The sequence below is a fragment of the Procambarus clarkii genome, chromosome 8, assembly GCF_040958095.1.
Source record: "Procambarus clarkii isolate CNS0578487 chromosome 8, FALCON_Pclarkii_2.0, whole genome shotgun sequence".
Lineage (NCBI taxonomy): Eukaryota > Metazoa > Arthropoda > Malacostraca > Decapoda > Cambaridae > Procambarus > Procambarus clarkii.
In genome coordinates this window covers 7,043,197-7,063,618 of record NC_091157.1, presented here as the reverse complement: position 1 = coordinate 7,063,618, position 20,422 = coordinate 7,043,197, and the positions used below count along the sequence as shown (strand labels likewise).

General features: G+C 49.3%; 1 protein-coding gene and 1 long non-coding RNA gene across 2 annotated transcripts in view; one reads left to right on the top strand and one right to left on the bottom strand.

Moving 5' to 3' along the window:
* The window catches only part of LOC123759591 (uncharacterized), a 32,673-nt gene extending 15,532 nt beyond the window's left edge, over positions 1-17,141 (bottom strand). Inside the window, exons 1-4 of the mRNA XM_045744701.2 lie at positions 16,598-17,141; positions 14,532-14,640; positions 11,959-13,641; positions 6,755-7,941 (exon numbers count right to left, since the gene is read on the bottom strand). Of these exons, the coding sequence (XP_045600657.2) occupies positions 6,755-7,941; positions 11,959-13,641; positions 14,532-14,640; positions 16,598-17,141 (3,523 nt within the window). The remainder of the gene's footprint in view (positions 1-6,754; positions 7,942-11,958; positions 13,642-14,531; positions 14,641-16,597) is intronic.
* Positions 16,626-17,259, top strand: LOC138358651 (uncharacterized). Its single transcript, XR_011225502.1, has 2 exons — positions 16,626-16,764; positions 16,822-17,259. It is a non-coding gene; the product is annotated as an uncharacterized lncRNA (long non-coding RNA).
* Positions 17,260-20,422: the final 3,163 nt, after the last annotated feature.

The window sequence follows — 20,422 nt, the reverse complement described above, 5'->3', positions numbered from 1 at the left end:
TTGAAAGGTAACACAAATATTACTAACTCTGGAAACGTTTGAGAACGAATATATAACAGTTGCCTGAAGCTTAGGAGGCGGGATCCAAGCAGCCCGTCCTCCTCGTCAAGAAAAGTGTCACCTTAAAGTGTCCTCTCCTAACCTTCCAGAGGACACAAAACAGAAAACGGGACAGTACGTCACTTTCGACAGCCGCTTCCATTTTCTAGTACGACAACTGTTGGCCTTGTGTAGCGCCTACGAGCGAAAAGCGACGTTCTTTTTTAGGAGGGCAAGTTGGTCCAAGAGCCGAGGCTCGACTCCTGCAAGCACACCACGTGAAGAGCAAGGGGCCAGATTCATGAAGCAGTTACGCAAGCACTTACGAATCTGTACATATTTTATCAATCTTTAGCGGCTTTGTTTATAATAATTAAACAGTTAATGCGCTTCAAAGCACCAGGAGGCTGTTTATAACAATAACAGTCGAGTTGGAAGTTTTCATGCTTGTAAACTGTTTAATAAATGTAACCAAAGCCGTCAAAGATTGAGGAAAGATGTACACGTTCGTAAGTGCTTGCGTAACTGCTTCGTGAATCTGGCCCCTGGTGCAGGCCGCCGCCGCCGCAGTGTGTGATGTGGTGGACAGGTGTGGTGGACAGGTGTGGTGGACAGGTGGGGGGGGGCAGGTGTGGGGGGGGCCAGGTGTGGGGGGGGGCAGGTGTGGGGGGGGGGCAGGTGTGGGGGGGGCAGGTGTGGGGGGGGCAGGTGTGGGGGGGGGCAGGTGTGGGGGGGGGCAGGTGTGGGGGGGCAGGTGTGGGGGGGCAGGTGTGGGGGGGACAGGTGTGGGGGGGGCAGGTGTGGAGGGGGGCAGGTGTGGGGGGGGGGGGCAGGTGTGGGGGGGGCAGGAGTGGGGGGGGCAGGTGTGGGGGGGCAGGTGTGGGGGGTGCAGGTGTGGGGGACAGGTGTGGGGGACAGGTGTGGGGGACAGGTGTGGGGGACAGGTGTGGGGGAAGGCCTCGGCGCGTCTTTCCCAGCCAGGCCGGAAGCTACCACACACGCCCCCTTCCACAATTACCCTCCACCACACTTGGTGTCCTGCCCTCCACCGCACACCCCAACCCTCGCCACCACATCCACCCACTCCCCTCACCACAATCCACAATGGGAGCCGCGGACATCATGGTGAAATTAGCGCCACTGGGGACAATCGCCAAGGATTAGATTGAGCACAAATCAATGTCTTGTCACAGTGATGTCGCTAGAGCGGAATAAACGGAAATATTCATATAATCTTACGCTTGGGCTCTCAGTCACGGTGGACCGTTTTCCCAGCTGAAGTCGAACCAAACGTGAGAGGCTCTGTGATCCAAGAGAACTACAGCGCCCATTTATAGAGGATGAAACCCTCTTTGTGTGTCTGTGATCCTGTCAACCACAACACGATCACGATAACGTGGTGCGCCAAGAAGATGTCAGGGAGGGACAGGGAGATGGTGATGCAGGACGTGAATCACCGCCATTACAAGCAGCGCAATGCAAGAAAGATCATTACTCCTCCGGGGCCGCCAGCAGCTGACGACGAAGACACGACACGAATGGCAACCAAACGCTATGTAAACATGACTGTAAACCTAACATACACAGTACGTCCAGCCCCCACCACTGAGGCGAGGAGGGGGTGATACCTGCTTGATGGGAGTTCTGGGAGTTGTTCTACTCCCAAAGCCCGGCTCGAGGCCAGGCTTGACTTGTGCGAGTTTGGTCCACCAGGCTGTTGCTTGGAGCAGCCCGCAGGCCCACATACCCACCACAGCCCTGTTCGTCCGGTACTCCTTGGAGAAAACTATCTAGTTTTCTCTTAAAGATGTCCACGGTTGTTCCGGCAATATTTCTGATGCTCGCTGGGAGGATATTGAACACCCGTGGACCTCTGATGTTTATACAGTGCTGTCTGATTGTACCTATGGCACCCCGGCTCTTCACTGGTCCACATATCCGGAGGCACTTTTCCCCTTCACCTGTACCTCTCCGTCCTCTTTACTTCCCCTCAAAAAAATATTATAAATCATTATGTCGGGGGGACAGAAAGCCAGAGTGTATTTATACACGTTTGGCTTTTATCAAAGCCCCCCCCCCCCCACCACAAGGCCGAATTACTGACCCCGCCCAGGATGGAACCCCATAACAAGCTGACTCCTGAGTACCTACTCACTGCTTTGTGAACAGGTGCATTAGGTGAAAGGAAATGTGCCCAACCATTTCTGTCCCTGCCAAGATTCGAACCCAGAATTCTCGATTGTGCGTCGAGAACGAACCCAACTGAACTACCGGGACCCTCAAATATATACATTATAAATACACAAATAACAGAAAAAATGCTGACAGACTGAGGCCTCGACACAATTTCTGAGTACTCAGGGCACACCCACCCACCCATACTACACTCCCCACCCATACTACACCCACTCTTAAGCCTCGCGGGACCCACCCATTAACCTCCCAAGTCACCCTGCTACTCTCACGTGCGTGCGGCGGGGAGGGAGGGCAGGGGAGGGGAGGGCTCACCCCATCATTACCTGCTGAGCTCCTCCAGGGTAACACAAAGGACAGTGAGGTGCCTTAGGTACTGTGTGACGCCCACCGCCTCTTCCCCTCTGACCCCTTGCTTCCTGCCTCCACCCTCTCACTTCTAAGGGTCACCACCACAAGGGGTCACTTCACTACCCAGGGTCACCACAACACCATTTGCAAATATCCAATGTCGAAACCATCTTAAGTGCCCAAATTCCCACACACTGTACTTGTGAATCACAGGATAAAACAACAAAATAAAGACATAGAACAATTAACTGGCGAAGCACACAAAGTCTTCATGAAATATGGTCCTTTGCGGAAGATCACAAAGAAAATCAACTTGAGAGAATGTAGACAATACACAAGAAAAAGAATAATTTTTTAACCAGAAACGACTATCACAAAGAAAAGATAAACTTAAAGAGGTTGAAGAAACTGAACAGAAGCCATCATACCAGACATAAGAAATGCAATTAGAACAAAGCTATACAAGAGAACAAAAATTCAAAATTTGTTTATTTGTAAAAACAAATTAAACACGGAAACCACCACAATACAGCAAGAGCGCAAGTTATGGCCGCTGTGGTTGTGGTAATGGCGCAATATACACGTCTACAACAGACAATAACAACACTAGTCCCACTGCCTGACACCAGACAAGCCGACACTGCCTGACACCAGACAAGCCGACACTGCCTGACACCAGACAAGCCGACACTGCCTGACACCAGACAAGCCGACACTGCCTGACACCAGCTTACCTGGTTGATGGGGTTCTGGGAGTTCATCTACTCCCCAAGCCCGACCCGAGGCCAGGCTTAACCTGTGAGAGCTTGGTCCAACAGGCTGGGAGAGGGGAGGGGTCAGTCAGTTAAGCTTCAGTCAGTCAAGCCTGATATAAACACGAGCGCACTAAATTTTGAAAAAGAAATTGAAAACATGCCCATGCACTCGGCCCCAGGTCCAGACTCATGTTATTCAATATTTATAAAGAAATGCAAAGTGCCGGTAGCACAGGCACTCAGTATAGTGTGGAGGAAGAGCTTGGACACGGGGGAGATACCAGATGCACTTAAAGTAGCAGACATAGCCCCTCTACACAAGGGAGGGAGCAAAGCATTGGCGAAAAATTATAGACCAGTTGCACTAACATCGCACATCATAAAAGTATTTGAGAGAGTGATTAGGAGTCAGGTCACCAATTTCATGGAGACCAATGACCTTCACAACCCAGGCCAACATGGATTTCGAGTGGGAAGATCGTGCCTCTCACAGCTACTTGAGCACTACGACAAAGTCACTGAGGCATTAGAAGAGAAACGGAATGCTGATGTGATATACACGGACTTCGCAAAGGCTTTCGATAAATGTGACCATGGCGTGATAGCACACAAAATGAAGTCAATGGGAATAACCGGTAAAGTAGGACGCTGGATACTCAGTTTTCTGTCAAACAGGACTCAGCGAGTAACGGTCAACCATATAAAATCTAGTCCAAGTGCAGTGAAAAGCTCTGTACCTCAGGGTACAGTCCTTGCACCGCTGCTTTTCCTTATTCTCATATCAGATATAGACAAAAATACAAGTCACAGCTTCGTATCATCCTTTGCAGATGACACAAAAATCAGTATGAAAATTACCTTGGCTGAGGACATTGAAAAACTTCAAGCTGATATTAATAAAGTTTTCGACTGGGCATCAGAAAATAACATGATGTTTAGCAGTGATAAATTCCAGGTACTCAGGTACGGTAAAAATGAGGACCTTAAACATAATACAGAGTACAAAACACAATCAAATGTACCCATAGTAGGAAAACAGCATGTAAAGGATTTGGGAATAATAATGTCTGACGACCTAACGTTTAAGGAGCATAACCAAGCAAATATTGCGACAGCCAGAAAAATGATAGGATGGATTACGAGAACTTTCAAATCCAGGGATCCCATCACAATGGTTGTACTCTTCAAGTCACTTGTGTTGTCCCGTCTTGAGTACTGCTCAGTACTCACTTCCCCCTTCAGAGCAGGAGAGATTGCTGAAATAGAGGGAATACAGAGAACATATACGGCACGCATAGACGCAATAAAGCACCTAAATTATTGGGATCGTCTCAAAGCCCTCCAAATGTACTCACTAGAAAGAAGACGAGAGAGATATCAAATAATATACACCTGGAAGATACTGGAGGGCCAAGTACCAAATCTACACAGTAAAATAACAACGTACTGGAGTGAACGACATGGAAGAAAATGTAGAATAGAACCAGTGAAGAGCAGAGGTGCCATAGGCACAATCAGAGAACACTGTATAAACATCAGAGGTCCGCGGTTGTTCAACGTCCTCCCAGCAAGCATAAGAAATATTGCCGGAACAACCGTGGACATTTTCAAGAGGAAACTAGATTTATTCCTCCAAGGAGTGCCGGACCAACCGGGCTGTGGTGGGTATGTGGGCCTGCGGGCCGCTCCAAGCAACAGCCTGGTGGACCAAACTCTCACAAGTCGAGCCTGGCCTCGGGCCGGGCTTGGGGAGTAGAAGAACTCCCAGAACCCCATCAACCAGGTATCAACCTGCCTGACACCAGACAGGTTGACAGAGCACTGTCACTCACAGCCTCCCCCCCCCCAACACAATCATCTCAACCACAGAAGGCGAGTGTAGAGCTTTTACAATGCTAACCCACATTTACACATTCTCGTGTGTACTACAGAGACAAGGTTAGAGAGCTGCTACAGTACATTATTAGGTTACTGACCATTCTACAACACAGTGATAAAAAAGCTCAATAACCCACTGCACATTATGTAGAGCAGATCTCTAACTCTGTCCATGGAGTATAGAAGAAAAGGCACATGTTGGTTACCATTGTAAATGCATGGCCACGTCTGTCGCACCAAAAGCAAAAAAAGAGAGTTTCAAGCTCAGGCAAATGCTTACCGAATGCCACGGCTGCCTTGACCATTTTATTAGCAACTTCCTTATCCAAAGTAAGCATCTAGGAGTTACCGTATCGGGGGGGGGGGGGGTGTGTTCCACAAGCTCCCAAGGATGTCAGTCAATAACACCAGAGTGGTGTTATTGACAGAGTGACATCCTCGGTGTCAACCGGTACCAGGGTTCGAGTCTGTCGTACTCTGCGCAGGCTCACAACCCAGGACCCAGGCTACTGGGTCCAGAAAGTCCAAGTACGACCAATCTATAACGCGCGCGTCTCTCTCTCTCTCTCTCTCTCTCTCTCGACAATTTGTGGTCAACATGTTTTCACCAGGTACCGAGGAGGTAGGGGGAGGGGGGGCCGGTTGACGTCTAGCCAGGTGCCGGATACCTTAACAATGTAGCCAGACCCTCGGCCGGACCCACGAGCCCTCCTCGCTGGGTCTACACAAGCCATTACCCAAAACCACAGCCCTTAACGACTGATTTTTTTAACGACCTGTGACCCCACTGAACAATTGATGACCATTTTACACACCTGAACATTTGTACCCTTAACAACCCCCTCCCCTCCCCCACGACCATCCACTCACCCCACCTGTTTCCCCACGAACCTAACTGGTAAGGCGGGTCAAGAAACTTGCACTCCTAAAGAACATCTCATACCGTCTTGACAGCAGAAATTGTAAAACCTTAAATGAAGCACAAGTTGACTCCAATCTTGAGTATTCCTGCTGTTCTGGTTGGTCTACCCATCATCATTTGTGGAAAGTCATAAGATGGCACCCACAACACAAGGCGGTCAGCCATTAGCAGCCTCTGTCTGGCTGTGCCAGCCTTAAGAATGTCACTCCATCAGCGGTCACTCATTACTATGTAGATTCGCTTTTTTTGGAACATGTTCTCTCAACACGTAGATATGCAAGTAATTAAGTCACACAGCCGTATGAAGGCCCGAGACACAGTTGGCTTCAGGTTTAGCTCGGTCAATAAATCAGCTTCTAGGGTGAAGATTCAGATAAGCTGATGTGGGATAACACACCTTAGCTTACAGTTATATTAGAAACTTCAGTACCGCTGAACTCTAGTCTTGTTTAAAAGACAGATGAGGAATACAGAGATATAAACAGTGCATAACTGAAAACATAACAAGCGAGAAAAACTTAAGTAATAGACAAACCATACAACTCTTGGCTTACAATTGCAAGCTAAGAGGTGTTATCCAAGTAACTATCAAATATATGAAGGCCGTAATTCTTACCGTTCTTGAGTTTGTTCTCCTCGGCAGCCTGACCGTTGGGGAAAATGGTCTTGACGAAGATGCCCATGCTGCCCTTCGGGGAGTCCCGCCCGCCGACGATAGAGAACCCAAGTGACTTCCTGCCGCGGCCCTTCTCGAAAGCTACTGTTTGCACCGACATGGAGACAGACTTGGGACGTCGCGGCAGTGTCGAACTGAGTCCCCGGGGCTCTGACCTCGAGGGGCTGGGAAGTTTGACAGATCCCGGTGGACATGATAATCTTTGGGTGACCGGCGGGCACTTCCTGCTGGGAGTGCTGGGGAAGGACTTAGTTTCTATCAACAACTGCTTCTGGGGCGTCGCCTGTAACCTTTGAATCATACTAGAGGGTCTATATTCTCGCACCTGGCAGTCCTCAGGCTCCACATGTATGAGTTTCGACTTGTAAATGTCACTGAAAAAAGCCTTATTGCCACAAAGTCTCACATCACTGGCTGAAGAGTATCTCACGTCATTTGCATTTCTCACGTCGTGCGAGGAGGAATATCTGGCTTCGCCGTTAACATAGCGAGGAAGATTACACTTTCTAGACTCGTACGTTTCATAGTAATCACTGCGGGTGTGCTCTGAGGACGATAAGGTGGTCGAGTTGGTTGTAGTGGCAGGGGACGATGGCATAGACGCTGGAAGGTTGGATGGAAGAGAAGCTGGGCTTTCCAGCATAGGAACTGTGACGGACACGGGGCCAGACACAGACACCGTGGCTCTTGATGGGTCATAACCCGGTAGGTAAGACTCCATCGGCGCCAAGGTGGTGTAGTCCGCGTATTCGTCATAATCCGAGTAAGATCCTCTCCTGCGCGGGAAGCTACCAGAGGTGTAGCCATCAAGGTGCTCCCGTCTCACTCCAAGAACCTCCTCGTTGCTCAGAAGCTCGCTCCTAAAGGCTCTGTCGGCAGCATAAAGCTCGCCGCATGCTTCGCTCAGCCTCTGAGCGGCCTCCGCCTCGACGGTCTTGCCATCTTGGGCGGGGGCATAGGCGGCGTTGTACTCTCGGTGGTGCTGAAGGTCCACTTCCCTGGCGATGACGATGTCCACCTCCTTAGGCGTGCTGCGCAAGATGTGTCGCGCCTCGTCCAGCGTCACCCCGCGCAGACGCCGTCCGTTCACGTTGATGATCTCGTCGCCCACACGGAAGCGGCCATCCCTGCGCCAGAGAAACAGTCATAAACAAATACATCATACACCTGCCATGTTGTATGCATGTCATTTTTACACAATCAGCCGTCAACAAGAACCCACGATACACCCAGCTAAAAAACAAATTAGTAAAAGAATGAGTTAAAGCAGCCATTGGCATAAACACAGCTTCCAGACGGTCAAGAACAGTAGACCAGAACAAACGCCCAAACATCTTAGTGCTCTAAAGGCGTTACAAAACCCACCCACCCACCCACACACACAGACACACACAGACACACACAGACACAGACACAGACACACACCAACCGCGGGCTCGTATCATTCCATTATAAGTGTACCTTCGTCAATAGAAGCATGCTCGCCAATATAACAAACCTTAACTGTAATCATTTGTAAGACAAAGTGCGCTAATTAATTATCAAGTGTCAAAGGGGTAATGGGCGGGGAACTGTCAATTAATTTAGCGATGATGTCGCTGCATATAAGACCTATATTTTTACATAATGCCTATTATTTTATAATAGGTATATTTGATATAATACCTGCTTGGGAAAGTTTAACTGTTAATGGTGACGAATGTGCATGGAGGATAATAGTTATGATGGTCAATGTCTCCAGTAATTCTTACGTTCAAAACCAAACAGAAGGTCAACAACTGGAGCTACTAAACCAGACCTGTAGCGTTCACGGCGTTCACTGTAAACAATTGGACCACCTGTTTACCCTTTACTACAACAGAACAAAAAATAAGTGTGTGAAGATTCAGATGACAAACTTGAAACTGATATGATGAAAACATTGCTTTCAAGGGTAAAAAACAAAAAAAAACAAATCTACTACTATTATATCACGAGGAAAATGTTTGAAGCCTCAAGTAGTCAAACTAGTGGTGGCGACCAAACGGAAAATCACCAGGGAATACGCAAGGTACTTAACAAGAGCTCCCAGGAGGCTCAGAAACCCCAAGGAAGCTTCCGAGCATCTTCCGGAGGGAGGGGGGGGGGTTTAGAATGCACTTGAATTACACACACTGCAACATTAAAATAATGGAGGTGGCGGGGGCAAAGCAGCAGCCAGAGGATCTGGATTTATCAAAAGTCTTTCTGCGGCTACTGAAAATAATTGCTGCGGAGGCGCCTATAGTAAACGTCTACAATTTAACTGAGAGAATGCATCTTCCAGGACCGCCAAAAAAGCTGTCATCTCTCACAGAGGAAGCTTACGTACAATCTCCTGGAGCCAGAGGGAGCCACTGGAAATGTGCTGAACTTTGTGAGAATACCCATCTAACAGAAGACAGAGTAATAAGGTAAAAGAGGAAATCAGAATAAACGGGAGTAACATGCTTGGTCCTCACAGGGATCAGTGCTGGACCCATTATATTCCTCGTACATGTCGATGGCTACATAATAGGGATGAACCCTGAGAGTTCTTGGCTCTGTTCTTGAACTTGACTTCTCGTCATTCTTGTGAATGATTAATCCTTCACAAGCTTACCATTTACCAGTAGTAATGAACAGTATACTATTACGCTTCTGCATGCAACCTATACCGGGTAAAGCACAATAAATGTTAAAAGGGTCCAAAGATTTGTCGCAACACAAGTACTGTACCAGAGTGAGAAATGAGCTGGATGTACCTATATGAGGGTTTGGGAGTTCTCTACTCGGCAAGCCCGGCCCGGGGCCAGGCTTGAGCCATATGGACAGAGACGAAGTGGACAGAATCGGTCATTTCCAGCAGAGGGTCAACAGACGGAAGGACCATAGTTGGTTGTTGGAAACAGAGGAGTCAGAAATGCAAGGAAATACTTTTACATAATTAGAGGTGTTAACAAATGTAATGGGCTTGAACCGGTGGTGATACAAGCTGCTGACATCCACAGTTTCACAGGTATGACAAGGATAGTGTCGCTGTATGAATTTAACAGCTACAGCAGCTATGAATTCGGTCTAGCTGGATCTCGCACTCCGTAGACATAACTAGGTAAGCACAACAAGGTAAGTACAACAAGGTAAGCACAACTAGGTAAGCACACACACGCACGCACTTATTAGCGGTGAATGACGCATGCTCCCGGCGCTTGGCCTGCGGTGAATGACGCATGCTCCCGGCGCCTGGCCTGCGGTGAATGACGCATGCTCCCGGCGCTTGGCCTGCGGGCCAAAATTCTACAATTCCATTCCACCCAGATATGTCAGAAAAGCTTTAACAGTGGTCATCAAACTGTGCACAAAATGGCCACTGACTGAACAACTGGTTATCACACAACTGTGCAACTCTGACAACACTTGCCAACACTAGGAAATACCAAACAATAGTTAACACTAATGAACAGCTTAAGAACACGTTTACAACCTGCTAGACAGCATGCCAGTAGAAGATGACCTATCAACCTGTCCAGCGGAGGAATGACTACCCCCTAGAGGATGGGAAGGCAGCGAAGACCAGGACAAACTAATGTATATAAAAAGACAGTTCATAAAAGACAGTTCGACTGACGGACTGGTTGCAAATGTGCTAGTGGATGGGTTTCCTGGCGAGGCATGAGTAGAGGGGGTCGTCTTGATGAAGGGGAAGGGGTAGAGCTGAAGAAGGGGTGTACATGCTAGTGATGGGATGGGGGAGAGGGGGTTAATGCCGTGATGGGAAGGGGGGGAAGAGTGGTTAATGCCGGTGAGGTAGGGAGGGAGGGGAGCAAGAAGGTGCCCGAGGACCCTGGGTGATGGGTCTCAAGGTCGCTCGCTCCTCGCGCCAATTTTGTGCCTCTGCCGTCCTCACCCCCCCCCCCTTCCAAGCACTGCTACTGTCCGTCAAGCTGCTGCTGGACCTCTTCCAATCCCAATCCTCGCTACATGGCTAATACTGTATGTTCAACATTAATACAAGCAGCAGCATCACACGGGGGTTGAACGCTGGGCTGGGAGTGGGTGTTTATCACATCCTGCTAGAACACGAGCCGTCCCTCGGTTCGCTAAACTCCATCAATAGTGAGAGATTGTTCGCATTCTCACCGAGGCAGAATAGTTCAAATATATTGATTCCTTCAACAAGTTGTAGGTGATGTGTCTACACTCGTGCTTCCTCACTCACACCCACACACACCCTGTACCCTACCCCTCCCACACACACCCTGTACCCTACCCCTCCCACACACACCCTGTACCCTACCCCTTCCACACACACCCTGTACCCTACCCCTCCCACACACACCCTGTACCCTACCCCTCCCACACACACCCTGTACCCTACCCCTCCCACACACCCCTGTACCCTACCCCTCCCACACACCCCTGTACCCTACCCCTCCCACACACCCCTGTACCCTACCCCTCCCACACACCCCTGTACCCTACCCCTCCCACACACCCCTGTACCCTACCCCTCCCACACACCCCTGAACCCTACCCCTCCCACACACCCCTGTACCCTACCCCTCCCACACACCCCTGTACCCAACCCCTCCCACACACCCCTGTACCCTTCCCTCACACCCTGTACCCTACCCTCACACCCTGTACCCTACCCTCTCACACACCCCCTGTACCCTACCCCTCCCACACCCTGTACCCTTCCCTCTCACACCCTGTACCCTACCCTCTCACACCCTGTACCCTACCCTTCCACACACCCTAAGTACCGCGCTGAAAGTGTCTCTGAACGAACAAGTGTTGTACAGCCGCTCGTCCTCCAGTAACTTCAGTATCGACACACTTAAAACACACCCAGCCAAAGCACTTAAGCTGTGCCTTTATACAATAATAACAGCGCCAAACTGGTGCTATTGTCTGCATAAGCACTTTATACTGTTTTATACTATTATAAACGCTCGTTTATAATAGAACTTCTCACTGGTTCTATTCTGCACTTCCTTCCGTAACTTTCGCTCCATTTTATTATTACAAGCACTCATGCATATTGTAAAATTAAACAAAATATACCTGACAAGCCCGAAGGCCAAATTACTGGTAATGGCAGAAAACAAAAGAATGGGGAAGACAATTTTAAAATATTAATATACCTGTCTGTGAGGCCGTTCTTCTCTATGTGAGCGATGACGTATCCTGTGGTGGCACCGCGGGAGTTCCTGCGGGCAGTGATGTAGATGCCCAGTTCCCCAGTGTGGTCCTTCACCAGCCGCATCAGCCGAAACGTGCGCGGCGTGGGCGAGTGCGCCAGGGACACCGGCAAGGAGAGTGGCGCTGAAGAATAGGTATCGGAGACTGGTCTGGAGGACGCCTGGCTCCTCAGGTGTCCCCGTAGAGGCGTGCTGCCCTCCCACCATGGACACGGACCTTCCCCATCCTCGCCAGACTCTCTGAACACGCTGAGAGCACCGCGTAGCGGACTTAGCGGTGAGGTGCGGCGCTCCAACTGAGAGGCCAAGAACCTCTGGCGACGAATGATTAGGTCCTGAGGGTCAGACAGCCGCCGCGGACCCCGAGGACGACTTGGGACCAGTTTCTCCTCGTCAGTCAAGTTGTGAACAAGCGGGGTAGCAGGCTGGTGCTCAGTCTGGTGACGGCTATAGTGCGAGGCTCTGCCATAGTCCGGGTAGTCCTCGCCACACTGTGGTGTCGTCGGCTGTGACTCGTGGTAGCTGCTCGACTTGCTTCTCAACTCTACTTTTGGCACGTCATCCAGCTTGGAGTAATCGGGTTTAGAGTAATTATCGAGATTAGGATAATTATCTGGTTTACTGTAATGATCAAGATTAGGATAATTATTAGGTTTAGCATAGTTGTCAAGATTTGGATAATTATCGGGCTTCACATACTTCTCCAGTCTGGCATAATTGTCTAGTTTAGAGTAATGATCGAAGGCAGGGTGGTCAGCACCAGTGAAGGAGCCAGAGTCAGAGTTGGTCTCCGAGTGGCTCTCTGTGCTGACGCCTGAGTCGGCGTCGCTCTCTGTCTTCTTCACCCGAGCTTTGGGCGACTCGTGGCGAGCGCCTCCGTCACTTTCGTAGCCGCTCTCGTTGCTGCTCAGGTACACGGCCGCTGACCTCTGCTCACTGCGACTCCGGTACCTGTGGGGCCGTTGGGGCGGACATGCTTGTTGCTTCGCCTCTTGTTGAGTGGATGAGAAAATGACGTCGGTTTCTGTGATGGTAGTCGCCGAGAAGGAGCGAGTTCGCGGCTGAAGAGGTGCGGGAATTGGGTGCAGTCGCAGTTTGAGGCCACTAATCCCTCGATGGGCAGGGCTGATGGCGCAGTTCTCTTCCGATACAGCTCTTAATTTTTGTCGTATCAGTTCTCTGGTGTCTTCGTCGCAGACGGAGTCCCGCAGCGTGGTCATCCGTCTGCTGGAAGGGCGCGTCGGTGTGTCACTGGGAGCTTGGGCGGCCAGCTCCTGAGGCTGCTGCTGGGAGGTAGGAGGGCGGGAGCGGAGGAAGGCATGAGGGAAGGAAGCTCTGGCACCTCCCAGCGAGGAGATATTCTCACAGCTGACGGTTTTGGTGGGGAGGTAGATGGCGGCGGTGTTGGGGGGAGTGGTGTGGGGTGGAGTTCGGGTGAGGTCCAGGCCAGCTGCAGGGTCCTCGGCTGCCAGGTACGTGCCCAGCTGCGACGCCGAGCAGGAGCGGTACAGCTGACGACACTCTCCGCTGCGACTCTCCGGCGAGGGCGTGCCTGGCACCGACCTTCCTCCCCACGATAACCCTGGTAGTGGCGACGACGGCGACGCGCTCGCCGTGCTCACAGACCTGTATGAGCAAGAGGAACTTTTTACTCAGTTTGTACAAATACTGCTATTAAAAAAGCATACATTCCCCGTGCCCCCGTCCCATCCCAAATCCTTATCCTAATCTGGTGCTACATAGCCTTCCCGGTTTGGTGCCTTCTATTGATAATTACTTATCCTGATCCTTTTCCCAGTGCTATATAGTGGCAATGGCTTGGTGCTTTCTCCCTGATAGTTCCCTTCCCGTGCCCAACCACTTGGGCTGGACGGTAGAGCGACAGTCTTGCCCCCATGCAGGTCGGAGTTCAATCCCCGACCGTCCAAGTGGTTGGGCACCATTCCTTTTCCCCCGTCCCATCCCAAATCCTTATCCCTTCCAAGTGCTATATGCAGTCTTAATGGCTTGGCGCTTTATCCTGGTAGCTCCCTTCCTTCCCGTGCCAGAGCAACATGTCGTGTACCTACATATACATGGATTGTATATCCATATGCATGCACTAATACATACATGTGTATACACTATATATATATATATATATATATATATATATATATATATATATATATATATATATACATACACACACACACACACACACACACACACACACACACACACACACACACACACACACACACACACACACACACTAACAACAAATGCATTTAATAATTAATTAGCTGGAAGAGCGCGTCGGTGTCACTGGGATCTTGGGCGACCAGTGATCAATTCCCATTAATCAAAGAACTTGAAATATGAATTGTATTCCAAGTTGTAAACTTATCCCAACCAGTCCAAAAGAGCCTAGACACAAGGTGGTAACTACTGGAGGTGCACCCAACGGGAGGCAGGGTGGAGGGCGTCCACACCTGCTCCAGGCAGCACTAGAGGAAAGATGGCTTTGGTCTTACCTGGTGGAGCTGGACCTGGAGAAGCCGCCAGAGTTGACCTTCTCCTTGCTGGGTGTGCGGGTGAGCTGCTCCAGCTTCTTCCCCACACGCCTGCCCCACGTCGCCAGACCTGAAGCACATACAGGCTCTAAATTATTCACTTGCAAGAGACAAAATGAGGAAATTTACCTCTTTCCTGCGCGCGCGCGCACACACGCACGCGCACACGCGCGCACACGCGCACACACGCGCACACACGCGCACGCACGCACGCACACACGCGCGCACACACACACACACACACACACACACACACACACACACACACACACACACACACACACACACACACACACACGAGGTCACTTGAGGGCAGTGTCACACACACAAGCAGGGGTCAGGTCACGCCTTGTTTTGACCTGCCCACCAGCTTCCGTCTGTCTTACTACTATTTCTATTCACTATTTCCTAGTCCTTTTTTCCTATTCAGTATTCCATTGTTAAAGTTTCCACGCGTGATTATTCCCTCTCTGTTTACCGCTTTACAAATGGACAGGGTTAGAGATGTGTTAAGACATCATACAATGACCTATTGAGCAATCAATCACTGAAGGGGATTGTGGAGCTTTTACAATGCAAATCAACATAAATTTACGTCTTCAGGATTTACGTCAAGATTTACATCTACTTTGAGGTGTGTTTTGGAGACTGGGCTCAAGCCAGGGTGCTTCGGGCGTCACCCGACACTGGGCTCAAGCCAGGGTGCTTCAGGCGTCACCCGACACTGGGCTCAAGCCAGGGTAGTGCAGGCATCCCCTTGCAGCCCCACGTAACACCAACAACCAGAGAGCAGCCCCCTGAGCGCTGCCTGTACCAGAATGCCAGCCTCATCCAGATATGGGAAAAGCTCGTTAAAGATTTAAGCAATGAACACACCACAAGCTTCTAACCTCCGCTACCAAGCAATCAGTAAAGCATCTGAAGTATTGGAGAGCAGTCTAAGACTAACCCAGATGAACTCTCTGGAACGTACATCTTGATCTTATCTATCTATATATATAGCATTGTATGTGTTTGTGTTTTTTTTTTATCTGTCCAATGTTAAAGGCTTGTGGCTAGCCTCACTCAACTTTGAAGGGTGTATAGTCTGGGGTACGGGACGGACATAGGGTGATCGAGTTAAGGTGACGTGTGCCCCCCCCCCCCCCCCACCTCCCATAGAAGACCAAAATCGAAATTGGGGAAATATTACGTTGTGTGAATGCCATTTAATATTATAATGAAAAGATGACACTTACTTTTATTATGATGGAAAATATTGTAATATAGAGATGCTGGGGTGGAGGGATGGGGGGGGGGGGTGAGTATGGGGTGCATAATAATAAAGAAAGAAATTGAATTTCCCCGTTTTGGTCATTGTGTCTGCAGACCAAGTCAATTGTTGCAGAGCTCTCTGCTATCCCGTGTGTTCTTAAGGAGAGTATTATATGCAACGGATTCCATTTGTAAACAATTCTGTGATGTCACAAGTGTACTTCAAGTCCCTTGAGGCTTTAAACGCGATTTTTTGATTGACTGGTATTAGAAAAGAAATGTGAACTGAGCATGTAAAGTAATAAGGAAGGCGATGCTGGGGGCCATAAATGTGCTGGCGTACTTGGCCACAATAACGTGTTTCCTCCCATACGCTGATTTCCTCACATTGGGGAAACTCTGGACACAAATACCCGACAGATTCAAGTTCAATTACGTTTATTGAGCCAATAAAATACATCTCAAAGGGATAGAATAGCTTAAGCTATTTCTACCCTCCACCTGAGAGATTGCCGAGGATAACATTTATTCCCTCTCGTGGCGAGTCGTTTCATTTTATTGAAGAGGCTAGTGGAACAAAGGAACATAAAAATGTTAAATAAAAAGGGTATTCACGTAACTTCGGAAACGAAGTCACTTGAAACAGTGGAGATCGAAGGTTATAAAGTGGAGCTTTTATGCATGTCTCAAGTACGAAAGCTACTTAAATCTTACAATTTAATAAACTAAATGAAGCATAAGCATCGTTAATGATGATTACTTGTTATTAGTACCTTTCTTTGGCGTCTTAGGTGTGGCTGAGGCGGTGGTGCTCGAGGCGGTGCTCGAGGTGGTGCTTGAGGTGGTGGAGGCTGTGGTTGAGGTGGTGGAGGCTGTGGTTGAGGTGGTGGAGGCTGTGGTTGAGGTGGTGGAGGCTGTGGTTGAGGCGGCGGTGGATGAGGTGGCGGTGGTTGAGGTGGTGGATGAGGTGGCTGTGGTTGAGGTGGCGGTGGATGAGGTGGTGGAAGTGGTGGAGGCGGGAGGACAGTGTATGGCGGCGTCAGGGGCGGGAAGGTGGAGAACCCTGGCGGGTACGGCCGTCACAGTCTGGTAGCGAGACGTTCCCCCCTTCCTTTTGACTTCCTCCCCCTTCGTCACCGCCGCCACCACCACCTTGTCCCCCGCCGCGGGCGTCGACGGAGTCCTGGCTTGTCCCTTACTCGCCTGTGGCGCAGCAGCAGGGGCGGCGGCCCTGCCCTTTTGACCTCCACCACCATCCTTGGAGGGTGAGGCTGCTAGACGTGGATCACTGTGCCGACGACGGAACAAACGCATCATTCTTGTAGCTTCCTTCCTTCCTTCCTTCCGTGTAAGGTTTCCTTCCAGGTGCTTCACACGCCGGCCAGATGCCTCACTCGAACCCGACGCAGCACCATCACCATGGCGCCCACACCCTGCAAGGCAAATGAATGAGCATTATTACAAGGGAACTCGTTAGGTAAAATGTATACAAGTGTGACACCCAGCATGGAGCACCACTCCCTCGCTGCCTATTACGGAGGTGCCACCCCACCACTATAGTTAACACCCCCACCCCTCCCCACAGCAACACCCTCACACGCATGAATGCACGGACACACGGACACACACTTAAGTAAGGATGCTTAAGAATGCTTAAGTGTCCTCTTGTTTAAGCACAAGAAGCATGAACAACAATCTTACCAACACAACGAAAATTTCCTTACATTTCTTCGACTCGTTTGAGTTTCCAGCTTTCATTCAGGAAGAATACAAGTAGAAGCTGGATAGGCAAATGAGTCGAAGAAATGTCAGAACATTTTCGTACCCAGTACAGGACAGGTGGTCAATATGTGGAACACCCTGAAAGCAAGTGGAAACCACATTCACACAGTCAGGTTAGGTTCCACGTTCAAGTGGAGGACAGTTCCACACGGTATTCGAACGTCAGAATAGTTGAACTGTAACATAACAGGTACACACAGAAATCACAATAGCGTGATGCATCAAATGAAGGCAGCGTCTGGGATGCTCTCGGACGCAGGTTCGAATCCTCGTCACGGCCCTTGTGGATTTGTTCATAACAGGTACAGCAAAGCCAGTATGCGAGCCCTTTTACTTCCCCGCAAGGAAGAAAGTACTCCTCTCGCGAAAAGCCTTCGTTAGCTCCAGTTACTTCCTCCAACCTTACTGCGACCCTTCCCTCCCCCAACCTCCAACCCTCCCCACCCCCCATACCCCCTTCAACGTCATCAAAGAACAATAAACACGTGCAGGTGTACAGGTGTTCCACCACACCCCCAACACCGCCCCTCACCCTCCTTCCCAACACCTGTGGGCGCTTCCATTCGTATAGAATGAAACTGTAGTTTTATTTAGTACGGTAATGTAGAGCAGTTTGGTAACATTCCACAGGAATACACTCTAGTACACTTTAAACTGTGACACGCTCTGACCATCATCAACCTTCTCATAGCGTGTTCTTCCCCCACCACCATCAGCTTCACCAACACCTCCCCCGCCAGCACATCACCCAGCACCTCCTCCGCCAGCCAGCCGGGCCGAGATGGGGGTCAGAGATGGCACACCAGCTGCGGAAGTTGACAACTGTGACGCATTAAATGAAGAGAACTTATCCCTGCATACTCTTTGGCTGGGATAGGGCGTCTTACGGAGTGACACAGCTGCCCTCTGGGACCTGTGAGGGGTCCCAGAGCTGTTCCTAGGGGTTCCTAGGTCCCCAGGGTGTTCCCAAGGGTTCCTAGGTCCCCAGGGTGTTCCTAGGTGTGTTTGGAATGAGAGAGAAGTGCGTAGGATTTTTTTTAACTCATTCTATATAATGGCTCTAGATGCGTGGAAAGAATACCAACATTTTTTCAAAGTTAGCAAATGAAGTCCCAAACTGCAGTCCGGGTTAAAGTTGGTGACATCAAGATGTCCAGTGTGATCATATTTCTCCGTGATGTCCAGTCGTCTTTAACCCCCCCCCCCCCACAAAAAAAAAGAGTTCTGTATCATTTCCATACAGTGCCCCATATGCACTGTATTATCTACTGTATTATCACTTTCTACTGTATTAGCGAATCCTCGCTAGTGTCCATGTTTGATTTATTGATTTATTTATTCAGAGGTGGAAGTGAGCACATGCGACCACGGTGTGATCGACTGGGTACAGCTTCACCCTGTACCAAATCTCCCAATACTTCCCATGCTCACACAATCCATTGTGATAACCTCGATGACGCTGCCACTCTTAAACATGAAACAAAAAGAGTATCTGTGACATAGCCACAACTTCCTACATTGTATGGCCAGGGTCACCAGCAAGGCCAGGGTCACCCACCAAGGGCCAGGGTCACCCACCAAGGGCCAGGGTCACCCACCAAGGGCCAGGGTCACCCACCAAGGGCTATTAGTGTGCAACAATATTCCACCCTAGAGAGTACGTGTCTTAAAATGAAGTCATTGGTATGGCATCTCTTATTTCAGAGGTTCGTTTGTGGCCGCGTCACCCCAGGTGTGGCCGCGTCACCCTGTAACACGGGTTCAGGTCCTCTCACTTTACTTCCTTCTTTCTACTCCCTCTACCCGTATTCTTACTTTTATTTCTAAACCAAGGGACTCCAAAACTTTTAACAAAGCCAACTCCACGCCACGTGGTCCTAAGACGATTGACCGACTTAGGATTCTACACCCAGTATGACGTGACCTAAGCTCTGAACAAAACCCTAGAGTCACCTCTGCTGCCACCACCAGACCAGTAATACAAGGGCAATGATCGAGGTCTGGATCGATCACGCTAATTAATCAACCTAGGGCTTGATCCCCACTATAAACGATGACCTTGAGTGTGGAATAAATTACACGGTAATGATAATTCCGATTCGATGTTAGAATCGGCGCCCAATGCAACTCTGCCTCGTGTGGACCACGTGACCAGGACAAGTATACACATAACCAAATGGAAACAATAAAATGCAAATTAATAACAAATTTAATTTATTAAAAGAAAACTAAAACAAAATCTAAATAGGTTCACTCCCTATCACTTTAACACTCCCTACTTGACCTGAGTGGCAAATGAGAAGACTATCCCTATAATTAACAATAGCAACTATACCTTGGGCGACCACAGCTCTAGGTGTTGGGGCTGGTTCTTGGGGAGAGGTAAGATGTTGACCTCTTATCCCAGCTGCTTCCGTGACCACACTGATTTGTCCTCGTCTGGCCTAGCCCAGACTAGAACCTTGTATCCTTCCGCCTAGTCAAAGTTTTTCCAAGTTACTAGCCAGGTTTAAGTTATAACAATTAACCTCTGTTGTACTTAATTGATCCAGACTGGTTGAATTATTTTACTGAATTGAATTACAAACATCTAACGGCAGAGCTGTTCCCGATCACAAAAATGGTTATTAAAACTTTGAGAAATAGTAGACCTGTCAACCCCTGATGACCTATGACCGCCGGTCACTCCGCTTTAAAAGTTAGATCTGATTCGTGACGTCACTGATGGTGACTTAAACTCAATAATTAGAATACTCTTGATATTGTATCCAGTACTATTATACAATACAATTTTAATGCAAAATGAATAAAGGCTA